Source organism: Giraffa tippelskirchi, chromosome 5, assembly GCF_054371585.1.
Source record: "Giraffa tippelskirchi isolate mGirTip1 chromosome 5, T2T-mGirTip1v1.2.pri, whole genome shotgun sequence".
In the NCBI taxonomy this organism is placed as follows: Eukaryota; Metazoa; Chordata; class Mammalia; order Artiodactyla; family Giraffidae; genus Giraffa; species Giraffa tippelskirchi.
The window spans coordinates 106135004-106148342 of NC_137279.1; the positions used below are offsets into that span (position 1 = coordinate 106135004).

The 13339-nt window shown below is 41.4% G+C and overlaps 1 protein-coding gene across 5 annotated transcripts in view; it reads left to right on the top strand.

Moving 5' to 3' along the window:
• Positions 1–13339, top strand: part of IGSF3 (immunoglobulin superfamily member 3) — a 114037-nt gene that overhangs the window by 52013 nt on the left and 48685 nt on the right. For 4 of the 5 annotated variants that reach the window (XR_014054798.1, XM_081493854.1, XM_081493855.1 and 1 more), the window contains exon 3: positions 12718–13095. Coding sequence is in view for 4 of the 5 variants with exons in the window: in XM_081493854.1 (XP_081349980.1) it covers positions 12718–13095 (378 nt within the window). In the remaining variant the exon portion in view is untranslated. The remainder of the gene's footprint in view (positions 1–12717; positions 13096–13339) is intronic. The other variant, XM_081493857.1, reaches the window with a different exon arrangement.

Below are 13339 nucleotides of genomic sequence, written 5' to 3' on the forward strand. Positions count from 1 at the left end.
ACAGGGGACCTGAAAAGGATTTGTATCCAGGAGGGCCCCACAGAATCCTGCTCTGTTTCATTATTATTCATATATCACATAAGTCAAAACAGAATAAATTTTGTAATCATGCATTGTTTTTATTTTGGTTAAATGTTTTTTCCTAATTATACTGTTTGCAGAGGTCTGAGGGAAGAAGTGAAAAAAGAAGAAAATAAAAATCATTTACCACTTTTTTCACCCAATATTTTCTTTCTAGTCCTTTTATTTGTTTGTGAGTTTCTTTTCTCTATAAAAATTTGTTTCTTCAGATATAATTAACATATAACATTGTATTAGTTTCAAGTGTACAACATAATGATTCAATATTGTATATGTGGTGAAAGTGTTACCAAACCAAACTCTGGTCTCCTGCCCAGATACGTGCTACAAAGCCAGTCTACTGACTGGTTGTGGTCAGGAAAGCACAGTGTTTATTGCAGGCACCAAGCAAGGCCACTAATGCTCAAAAGATCCAAACGCCCCAGTGGCTTTCAGAGAAGAGTTTTCAAAGGCAACATTAGAGGTGAGGGTTGCAGAATGTGAGATCAGCTCGCAACATTTCTTCTCAATGGTTGGTGGTGAGGTAATGGGGTATTGTTTTGGGAGCCTTAACCATCAGCCTTCTGGTTCTGACCAGTTTGGGGTCTAGTGCTTGTCAGCGTGTAGTCTCCACCCTCCACCTTAGGTGGGAAGGGTCTTAGTTCCTGCAGAACAACTCAAAGATATGCATCAGATTGTTTCTGTGTCTCTCTTGAGGAGAAAGTAGGAGTCCAGTGTCTCTGTTTTGTCTCTCCACTGTTGTTTAAGCTATCATTACTCTTCTTGCTAGACTGCTTTTCCTTTGTTTCCACATTTCCTCACTTCTCTAACTAGTTACTGCTTGAGTCTGCTCTTTGGAACTTGGGGAAGGCCTAGGGAGACTTATAAGCCTCTTTCTATAGTCAAGAAATGGGGGACAGAGAGGGGCTTTTGTACCCAGGAAGGCCTGGCAGGATCCTGCTTGGTTTCAGAGTGATTACCTCCACAAATCTCGTTAATTAATGTTAATTAGTTAACTATATTGCCATACGTAGTTACAGAACTTTTAAGATTTATTCTCCTAGAAATGTCAAATATACAGTACAGTACTATTAACTGTAGTCACCATGCTATAGATTATATCCCTAGGACTTGTTCATTTTGTAACTGAAAGTTTGTACCCTTTGACCACCTTCACCCACTTCCCACCTCTCCACCCCTTAGCATAACAGCCCCCAAGGTCTATCATATTGTTGAAAATGGTAGGATTTCCTCCCTTTTTGTGATTGAATGATATTCCATTGTATTTATATACCATATGCTGTTTATTCATTCATCAGTTGATGGGCACTTAGGTTACTTCCATGTCTTGCCTGTTATAAATAACGCTGCAGTGAACATAGATGTTCACGTATGTTTTTGAGTTAGTATTTTTGTTTCCTTCAAGTAAATACCCAAAAGTGGAATTGCTGAGTCATATAGTAGTACTGTTTTTAGTTTTTTTGCACAACCTCTATATTATTTTCCATAGTTCAGTTCAGTTGCTCAGTCATGTCTGACTCTTTGTGACCCCATGGACTGCAGCACGCCAGGCTTCCCTGTCCATCACCAACTCCTGGAGCTTTCTCGAACTCACGTCCATTGAGTCAGTGATGCCATCCAACCATCTCATCTTCTCTCGTCCCCTTCTCCTCCCACATTTCAATCTTTCCCAGCATCAGGGCCTTTTTCAATGAGTCAATTCTTTGCATCAGGTGGCCAAAGTATTGGAGCTTCAGCTTTAGCATCAGTCCTTCCAATGAATATTCAGGACAGATTTCCTTTAGGATGGACTGGTTGGATCTCCTTGCAGTCCAAGGGACTCTCAAGAGTCTTCTCCAACACCACAGTTCAAAAGCATCAATTCTTTGGCACTCAGCTTTCTTTATAGTCCAACTCTCACATCCATACGTGACTACTGGAGAAACCAAAGCTTTGACTAGACAGACCTTTGTTGGCAAAATAATGTGTCTGCTTTTTAATATGCTGTCTAGGTTGGTCATAGCTTTTTTTGAGCAAACGTCTGAATTTCATGGCTGCTGTCACCTTCTGCAGTGATTTTGGAGCCCCCCAAAATAAAGTCTATCACTGTTTCCATTGTTTCCCCCTCTATTTGCCATGGAGAGAATGAGACCAGATGCCATGAACTTAGTTTTCTGAATATTGAGTTTTAAGCCAACTTTTTCGCTCTCCTCTCTCTCCTTTTTCATTTTCATCAAGAAGCTCTTTAGTTCTTCTTCGCTTTCTGCCATAAGGGTGGTGTCATCTGTGTATCTGAAGTTATTGATATTTCTCCCAGCAATCTTGATTCCAGCTTGTTCTTCATCCAGCCCGGCATTTCACATCTAAGTTAAATAAGCAGGGTGACAGTATACAGCCTTGACATACTCTTTTCCCGATTTGGAACCACGCTATTGTTCCATGGCCAGTTCTAACTGTTGCTTCTTTGACCTGTATACAGATTTTTTAGGAGGCAGGTAAGGTTGTCTGGTTTTCTCATCTCTTTAAGAATTTTCCACAATTTGTTGTGATCTAAATGGCAACCCACTCCAGTACTCTTGCCTGGAAACTCCCATGGACAGAGGAGCCTGGTAGGCTGCAGTCCATGGGGTCGCTAAGGGTCAGATGTGACTGGCGACTTCACTTTCACTTTTCACTTTCATGCATTGGAGAAGGAAATGGCAACCCACTCCAGTGTTCTTGCCTGGAGAATCCCGGGGACGGGGGAGCCTGGTGGGCTGCCGTCTATGGGGTCGCACAGAGTCGGACATGACTGAATTGACTTAGCAGCAGCAGCAGCATACAGTCAAAGGCTTTGGCATAATCAATAAAGCAGAAGTAGATATTTTTCTGGAACTCTCTTGCTTTTTTATGATCCATCAGATGTTGGCAATGTGATCTCTGGTTCCTCTGCCTTTTCTAAATCCAGCTTGAACATCTGGAAGTTCATGGTTCACGTACTGTTGAAGCGTGGCTTGGAGAATTTTGAGCATTACTTTGCTAGTGTGTGAGATGAGTGCAATTGTGTGGTAGTTTGTACGTTCTTTGGTATTGCTCTTCTTTGGGATTGGAATGAAAACTGACCTTTTCTAGTCCTGTGGCCACTCCTGAGTTTTCCACATTTGCTGGCATATTGAGTGCAGCACTTTAACAGTATCATCTTTTTGGGTTTGAAATAGCCCAACTGGAATTCCATCACCTCCACTAACTTTGTTCATAGTGATGCTTCCTAAGGCCTGCTTAACTTTGGACTCCAGGATGTCTGGCTCTACATGAGTGATCACACCATCATGGTTATCTGGGTCATGAGGATTTTTTTGGTATAGTTCTTCTGTGTATTCTTGCCACCTCTTAATATATTCTACTTCTGTTAGGTTCATACCATTTATGTCCTTTATTGTGCCCATATTTGCATGAAATCTTCCCTTGGTATTTCTAAATTTCTTTAAGAGATCTCTAATGTATCCCATTCTATTGTTTTCCTCTATTTTTTTGCATTGATGATTTATCCCTCCTTGCTGTTCTTTGAAACTCCAAATTCAAATGGGTATATCTTTCCTTTTCTCCTTTGCCTTTAGCTTCTCTTCTTTTTTTTTTCTTCTTTCATTTTTTCCATAGTGTCTGCACCAATTAAATTACCACCAACAGGACACAAAGATTCCCTTTTTCCACATCCTTGTCAGCACTTGTTATTTCTTGTCTTTTTGATAGTAGCCATTCTAATAGGTGTGAGATGATTCCTCATTGTGATTTTAATTTGTATTTCCCTGATGATTAGTGATGTTGAGCATCTTTTCAGGTATCTGATGGCCGTTTATGTGTCCTCTTTAAAAAACATAATCTGTTCAGATCCTCTGCCCATTTTCTCATCAGTGTTTCTTTGCTGCTGAGTTGTATGAGTTCTTTATAAGGACTTTGTTTTCTTTAGACAAGTTTTGGGTTTATAGTAAGATTAAGAGGCTGAGGCAGAGATTGTCTATATACCCCTAGTCCCCATGCGTGCAGAACTTGCCCCATTGTCACCATCACTCATCAGAGTGGTAAATTTTTAAACCAGGAACATGTTAACATACCATAATCATCCAAAGTCCATAGTTTATCTCAGGGTTCACTACTGGTGTTATACATTCTGTGGGTTTGGACAAATGCATAATGATATGTGTCCATCATTGTAGTATCATACAGAATATTTTCACTGCCCTAAAAATATCTGTGCTCTGCCTGTTCATATGCCTGCCCTCCATTGTCAGTGATCTTTATGAAGACTGATCTGTCTCCATGGTTTTGCTTTTTGCAGAATGTCATTTACTTGGAATCATACAATGTGTAGCACTTTCTGATTGGCTTCTTTCCCTTAATAATATGTATTTTCAAGTTCCTCCATATCTTTTCATGGCTTGATTGCCCATTTCTTTTTACTGTTGAACAATACTTGGTTGTCTGCATGTATCAGTTTATCCTTTCACCTACTGCAGGACATCTCATTTACTTCCAAGTTTCAGCAAATATGAAGAGACCTGCTGTAAATATCCATGTGTAGGTTTTTGTGTAGATAGAAGCTTTCAGTTTCATTGTGTAAATGCCAAGGGGCACAAGTGCTGAATTGTATGGTAAGAATATGGTTGGTTTTACAAGATACCACGAAACTGTCTTCCAAAGTGTCAGTACCATTTTGCATTTCTACCAACAATGAATGAGTGTTCCTCTTGCTGTACATCGTCACCAGCATTTGGTGTTGTCAGTGTTCCGAATTTTGGCCATTCTAATAGGTGTTTGGTAGTATCTTGTTTGTTGTTTTAATTTGCATTTCCTTGATGATGTATGGTGTGGAGCATCCTTTCATATGCTCACTTTCAATCTGTGTATCTATTTTGGTGGGGTGTCCGTTAAAGATCTTTGGCTCATTTTTTAATCGGGTTTTTTTTTCTTATTGTTTTAAGAGTTGGTTTTATATTTTGCATAACAGTTCTTTATCAAATATGTCTTTTACAAATACTTTCTCCCAGTCTTTGACTTGTCTTTTAATTCTCTTGATAATGGCGTTCACAGAGGAGAAATTTTAAATGTTAGTGAAAGCCAATTCATCAATTATTTCTTTCATGGATCATGCCTTTGGTGTTGTGGCTGAAAAGACATCACCATAGCCAAGGTTATCTGGACTTCCTCCTGTGTTATCTTCTAGGGGTTTTATAGTTTTCCATCTTACACTTAGGTCTGTAATCTGTTTTGAGTTAATTTTTGTCAAGTGTGTAAAGTCTGTGTCTAGATTCTTTTTTTTTTTGCATGTACCTAGTTGTTTGAACACTGTTTGTTGAAGAGACTATCTTTACTCCATTGTTTTGCCTTTGCCTTGTGTCAGATCAGTTGACTAAATTTATGATGCCAACATAAGTGATTTTTATGCTTTTAACTTTAAATTCTCATTTGTTAATTATTGGTTTATAGAAAAGCAGTTGACTTCTGTATTAACCTTTTGTATCCCGCAATCTTGCTATAATTACTTATTAGTTCAGTAGTATTTTGGCAATAAAATTTTTTTTTAAATTTTTACACAAGCAATCATGGCACCTGCAAGCAGAGAGTTTTATGTCTTCCTTCCCAATATGTATACCTTTTAATTCTTTTTTCTTGCCTTATTGTAAAGGAATGGCAAGAAGGGACATTTTGCATTGTTCTTGATCTTAGTGGGAAGGCTTTGAGCTTCTCACTGTTCAATGTGATGTTAGCTAAAGGTTTTTTGTAGGTAGTCTTTGTCAAGTTGAGAAAGTCTCTATTCCTAGTTTACTGCGAGTTTGTAGTGAATGAGTGTTGAATTTTGTCAAATGCTTTTTCTGCATCTGTTAATATGACCATGTGATTTTTCTTTTTAAAGTTTGATATGATGTATTACATTAGTTGATTTTCCAATGTTGAATAAGTATACCTGGGATGAATCTCACTGGTTCTAGTATATGTCTTTTTATACTTTTTGGATTTGATTTGCTACTCTTTTCTTGGGAATTTTTGCACCTGTGTTCTTGAGAAATATTGGTCTGTAGTTTTCTTTTCTTATAATGCCATTGTTGATTTTGGTATTAGGGTAATGCTGGCCTGATATTAATAGAATGAGTTAGGAAGAGGTATTCCCTTTGTTTCTGCCCAAAAAAGAGACTGTAGAGAATTGGTATAATTTCTTCCTTAAACGTTGGGTAGAATTCACCAGTGACCCCATCCGGACCTGGCGCTTTCTGTTTTGGAAGCTTTTAATTATTGATGCAATGTCTTTAATAGGTATAGTGAAAGTCGCTCAGTCATGTCTGACTCTTTGCGACCCAATAGACTGCAGCCTGCCAGGCTCCTCTGTCCATAGAATTCTCCAAGCCGGAATACTGGAGTGGATAGCCTTTCCCTTCTCCAAGGGATCTTCCCAACCCAAGGATCAAACCCGGGTCTCCCTCGTTGCACGTGAGGGTGCTAAGCCAGCTTTACCAGCTGAGCCACCAGGGAAGCCCATACTATTAAGCCTATCCTTAATAGGTATAGACCTATTCAGATCATCTTTGCTTCTTATGTGAGTTTTACAGATTGTTTATTTCAAGGAGTTGGTCTGTTTCATCTAGGTTATCAAATTTGTGGTCACAGAGTTGTTCATGCTGCTGTTGCTAAGTCACTTCAGACGTGTCCGACTCTTTGCGACCCTGTGGATCGTAGCCCACCAGGTTCCTCTGTCCATGGGATTCGCCAGGCAAGAATACTGGAGTGGATTGCCATGCCCTCCTCTAGGGGATCTTCCCAATCCAGGGACTGAACCTGCATTGCTTATGTCTCCTACATTGGCGAGCAGGTTCTTTTACCACTAGCACCGCCTGGGAAGCCCAGAGTTGTTCATAGGTTTCCTTTACTATTCTTTTAATCTCCATGGAATCTTATAAGTCCTTCTCTTTCATTTTGGATACTAATAACTTATATTTTCTTTTCCTTTGTTAACCTAGCTAGAGGGTTATTGATTTTATTGATCTTTTAAAAACACCAGCCTTTGGTTTCATTGACTTTCTCTATTGATTTTCTGTTTTTAATTTCATTGATTTTGGCCCTAATTCTTTTTTTTTTTTTTCTGCTCTAATTCTGCTTACTTTGGATTTACTTTACTCTTCCTTTCCTAGGTTCCTAAGGTGGAAACTTACTGATTTATTGTTTTTCTTCTTTTCTAATTTAATGCTATAAATTTTCCTCTAAGCACTGCTTTCCCTGAATATCATAGCTTTTGATAAGTTGTATTTTAATTTTTATTTAGTTAAAAAATTTATTTCTCTTGAGATTGTGTGTGTGTGTGTTATTTAGAAGTGTGTTGTTTAATCTCTGTATATTTTGCTGTTTTCCAGTTATCTGTTATTGATTTCCAGGTTAATTCCATTTTGGTTTGCCAGCAGATATTATGTCATTCTATTTTTTTAAATTTGTTAAGGATGGACTTCCCTGGTGGTTAAGAATCTGCCTTACAATGCAGGGAACATGGGTTCCATCCCTGGTTAGGGAACTAAGATCTCGCATGCCTCGGGACAACTAAGCCCTTGCACCACATCTAGAGAGCCTACATACCACAACTCCTGAGGCCAGGCAGCACAACTACAGAGTCTGTGTGCTGCAGTGAAAGATCCCACGTGCCACAGCTAAGACCCAATGCAGCCAAATAAATAAATAAACAAATGAAAAGAAGTTATTAAACAATTTTTGTTAAGGGGTGTTTTATGGCCCAGAATGTGGTCTGTGTTGGTGAATGTTCTATGTGAGCATGAGAAGAATGTGTATTCTGCTGTTGTTGGATGAATTCTGTAGATGTCTGTTGTATCCAGTTGATTGAAGGTATTGTTGAGTTCAGCTTTGTTCCTTATGGATTTTCTGCTTGCTGATTCTGTCCATTTCTGAGAGAAGGGTGTTGAAGTCATCAACTATGATAGTGGATTTGTCTATTTTCCTTACAGTTGTCTCACTTTTTGCCTCATGTAGTTTGAGGCTCTGTTGTTACATGCATACACAGTAAGAACTGTTATATCTTCTTGGAAAATGAACTCTTTTAATCACTATGTAATGTCCTTCTTCATTCCTGATAATTTTCCTTACTTTGAAGTCTGTCTAAAATTAATATAGCCACTCCGGCTCTTTTGATTAGTATTAACATGGTATATTTTTCTCCACTCATTGACATTTCTTATTTTTGGTTGCACTGGGTTTCATTGCTGAGTGCAGCCTTTCTCGAGTTGCGGTGAGTGGGGCTTCTCATTACAGTGGTTTTTTTTTGTTGCAGGGCACAGGCTTTAGGTGCAGATTTAGTAGTTGTGGTGCACAGGTTTAGTTGCCCTGAGGCACATGGACCAGGGATTGAACCTGTGTCCCCTGAATTGGCAGGCGGATTCTTACCCACTGTACCACCAGGGGAGTCCCACCCATTTATTGTTAATCTTTGTGTCTGTATGTTTAAAGTGGTTTCTTGTAGGCAAGATATTGTTGGGTCGTGTTTTTAATCCACGCTGACAATCTCAGCCTTTTAATTGGTACATTTATATTGTTGACCTTTAAAGTGATTATTGATATAGTTGAATTAATATCTACCATTTTCATTAATATTTTTTGTTGCCCTTGTTTTTCGTTCCTATTTTTGTTTCCCACTCTACTGTCTTTTGTGTCTGTCTAGTCCTTTTTATACAGTTATATATAATACTTGGATTGTTTTAATTTAGAAAGTGATACTTGCTTATTGCAAAATAATTCAGAGAATACAGAAATGTCTAAAGAAGAAATATTACTTAAAAAAAAGGTGATCCCAGCCCGGAGGAACCTTCTGTTTTGGGCTGAGGGAAGATGAAAGGTGCAGTGGAGTCAGGGGATGCCTTGGCCAGGGTTGGGGACCTTGGTCTTTTTGAAGGTAGCAGCGTTTAGGAAGGGCTTCCCAGGTGGTGCTAGTGGTAAAGAACCTGCCTAGCAATGCAGGGGACATAACAGACACAGGTTCAATCCCTGTGTTGGGAAGATCCCCTGGTGGAGGGCAGCATGGCAACCCGCTCTAGTATTCTTGCCTAGAGAATCTCATGGACAGAGGAGGCTGGTGGGCTACAGGCCATAGGGTTGCAAAGAGTCAAACATGACTGAAGTGATTTAGCCCAGCACAGCTTTAGGGAAATGAGATTTGGATAGCAGGGGCAGTGCCCAGAGAAGGAAATGGGGAAGGTGGGGAGTATGGAAGGGGAATTAGACCGCTGAGAAGAAAAAGTTCATTTCTATTTCTATGCTAAGGTCCACTTCCTAAGAATAGCATTGTTTTCAGGGTTCAAAGGCCCTTTGTGCGGTGGGAAGGAAATTAAGGAGATATTTAATAAGCAGGTGCAGCTGAATGTGTGTGGTTAAAGTACAGTCTACTATCTGTTTATTTATTTGTCAGGACTGTTTATAACCACCTTCCGACAGGAGACAAGTTGTTTTGACCCTGGTGCCCTGGCTCATTCAGGCCACTTAACACTGTTTACCTTTCTGGGGAATATTGTGTATGATCCCCTGATCTAGTGCTTCTGTAAGGTCTGTAACTAGAATGCATGCTGGATGAGCTCAGCATTGCATCACCACAGCCAGTATCTGATGGGCCTCAGCTGCTTTCTCTTGCCCATTCACTGGAGGAGAATAAAACTTTCTTGACCCAGATCAGCGAAGGCAGGAGTTCAAAGCTATTGAGAGCCTTAAATCAGGATCTGGTCTTTCGTTTGAGCCCCTGGCTGACACTCTTTCGATAGAGACATCTTGACACTGCTCTGTGTTGAGTTTTTTAAAAATAAAAAAAACAAAACCCTAATGCCCAGGTTTCTGCATACCAGATCAGTTACATGGGGTGGGGTCCAGGCCCTGTTATTTTTTTAAAGCTCTCTGGGTGATTCCAGTGCAGGTCTAAGGTTAAGTCCTGTCTTAAAGAAAGATGCTGGCTCATCCTGACCTGCCTCCAGTCCTCTTTGTAGCAGGTGGGGACTGGTTGTGGCTATTTTGTCGTAGAACACTAAAATGCAGGGAGACCTAAATGTTATGAATGTAGTTATATTGTTTTAAAAGTTCTGCATTTCCAGAGTACTTCAAACATTTGGCTCAAGTGTCACTATATATATATATATATATATATATATATATGTATATATATATATATAGTGCTTAGTCACGCAGTCATGTCCGACTCTTTGCAACCCCATGGACTGTAGCCCGCCAGGCTCCTCTGTCCATGGGGATTCTCCAGGCAAGAATACTGGAGTGGGTTGCCATGCCCTTCTCCTGGGGATCTTCCCAAGCAGGCCTCAAACCCAGGTCTCCTGCCTCACAGGTGGATTCTTTACCGTCTGAGTCACCAGGGAAGCCTATATATATATATATATACACACACACACACATATATATAGTTTGTTTGTTTTTTAAATTGTCAGAGAAAGAGTACACATAGTAAAAATGCAACACACTACATGTTAACATACTGAAAATAACTAATGAGCTGTTTGTCAACGATCTTGAATGTAGTCGTAAATGCTGTCAACCAGAATATATCAAGTGAATCCACAGACCACTTTGATTTGATTTGCCACCCTCATACCCCCTTTTTCATTTTCCTTGCTTCTATTGCTTAAGCCAAGATGGGATTCCGTGTAAGATTTTGTTTGGGAGAAAAGGTTCTGCACAAATAAAAGTTTATAAAGCCACAGGCCTTTCATTGTAAAGTCTGTTTTAGATTAGATCAGTTTGCTTTAAGGCCCAAGCATCCCCCAGGCTGGGCTTAGAGCTGCTTCCCACTAGGATTTGAGCCGTCCCAGCTGTTCCCCAGCTGGATCCACTTCAGATACATTTACACTGGGGCAGCCATGATTGCCTTTCAGAGGGGGAGTGGGGGAAGTTTTCATGGAAGTGGGAATGGGCTGCAGCTGTGGGTGGAAGTGGGTGGCCCAGAGACGGTGTCACTGTCAAGAGGCCATTGGCCTGACCTTGAGGGATCACTGACCAAAATCCCGTTCCCTGTGGATCCAGAGCCATAGAACGTTCCAGCCAGGAGTGGACCGCGTTAGCAGCTCTTCCTTTGTTGTTGTTGAGTTGCTATGTCATGTCTGACTCTTTGCAGCCCCATGGACTGCAGCACACCGGGCTTCCCTGTCCATCACCAACTCCCGGAGCTTGCTCAAACTCATGTCCATCAAGTCAGTGATGCCATTCAACTATCTCATCCTCTGTCGTCCCCTTCACCTCCTGCCTTCAGTCTTTCCCAGCATCAGGGTCTTTTCTGATAAGTTGGCTCTTCACATCAGGTGGCCCTAGTATTGGAGTTTTAGCTTCAGCATCAGTCCTTCCAATGAATATTCAGGGTTGATTTCCTTTAGGATGGACTGATTTGATCAAGCAGCTCTTCTTTAAGGACTAATTATGGGCTAGGCCTTATGCTAGGGGTGTTATAGATCTTGTCTTATTCAGTCTTTTTGATAACTCTGTGAGGCACACATGATTATCCCCATTTTATGGATGAGGAAACAGGCTTCAAGAGATTAAGTCACTTATCCAAGGTTACAGGTAATAAGTGACAAAGCTAATCACACATGCTAGTCCCCTCCAAAGCCTTCCTAGAAATCATCTTGTGAATGAAGAGATCAAGGTCCAGAGAGGAAAAGCCGCTTGTCCAAGATGGCACCACCAGCTCCAGTTCCTGGCAAAGCTGCAACTAGCCCTTACCTGCCACAGGGCCATGTCCCCTACCGCCTTCTCAGTGGTTCAGGCAGAGTCAGTTGTGCTGGCATGGAATGAGAGAGCAAACTCACTCTCTTTCTTGCCCCCAAGTCTGCGAGAGGAGACCATGTTAAGAGCATAGAGAAGGCAGGCAGAGGCCACTAGGAGAAGCAGATCCCAGCTAGGAGGTGGGGCAGCCAGTGGTGAATCAGAGTCCAGTTTCCAGGGCAGCCTGGAAACTTCTTTGACTTGGGACGGCACTGACAGTTGCCCCCATTGGCGGTGTGTGGGCATCTGGGCGGCAGGGTTCTGCGTCAGCCCTTCCCATTCCTATTCATGTGAACAGCAGCCTTTATGAGCTCAGTTCCACCTCCACGTGTGTGGAGGGAAGAGGGTGTAAGGAATGTGTTCATGGTGGCCTGGGAGTAGCTACCTTTGCAAATAAGGGTGTGGAACCAAAGAAAGGACCCAGGACTCCCTCCTTCCAGCTCTCTAATCAAGAAAGGAGCATTTAATTTCAGCCAGATTGCAAGGTGGTTACTTTTGTTTTCCTCTGAATTTATGCCGAGGATGCAACTTTCCCTGCTCATTTTATTAAAAACTTTATAAAGAACATTAATAAATAGATACAAAACTGCCGCCTAAATGACAGAAAGACTAAATGAAATTCCCAAGGGTCAGCCATTGAATAAATAACAGGATCATGTCCTTGCACGATCACATTCCCATATATGCAAATTAGGGACAGTGCCTTACCACGGAATGTTTTAATTAATATTTATAAATCACAGAGTGCCTCAGAAGGGGCCGCTGAGTTATTTATATTATTATCATATCACTTGAATAACAGATCCTTTTTAGGTTGCTGCCTGCTTTGCATTTTGGTCTGAGAAGTGAGAGAGCCCATTGTGTGTGTCTCCCCCACAGGTGTCGTGTCAGCACAGCGCCAAGTCACCATCCAGGAAGGACCCTTGTACCGCACGGAGGGCTCTCACATCACCATCTGGTGCAACGTGAGCGGCTACCAGGGGCCCTTTGAGCAGAATTTCCAGTGGTCCATTTATATGCCCACGAACCCTGAACGCGAGATGCAGATTGTCAGCACCATAGACCCCTCCTTCACTTATGCCATCTTCACACAGCGTGTCCGCAGCAGGCAGATCTACGTGGAGAGGGTCTGGGGGAACTCGTCCTTATTACACATCACTGATCTCCAGCCCCGGGATGTCGGGGAGTATGAGTGCCACACGCCCAGCACCGATGAGCGGTACTTCGGGAGTTACAGCGCCAAGATGAACCTTGTGGGTAAGGAGATAACTATGTTCATGTGGCTGGTGTTCTGCCTGAGTGTCATAGTGAGTTTGAGCTGTTAAAATAAATTATCATAGACTGGACTGGGTGCCTAAACAACAAGCAGTTATTTCTCACTGTTCTGGAGGCTGGAAGTCTGGGTAATCAGGGTGCCAGTGTGGTCAGTTCTGGGGAGGGCCCTCATGGGGATTGCTGAGTACTAACTTTCTCTTGTCTCCTTATGTGGCAGAAGGGGAAA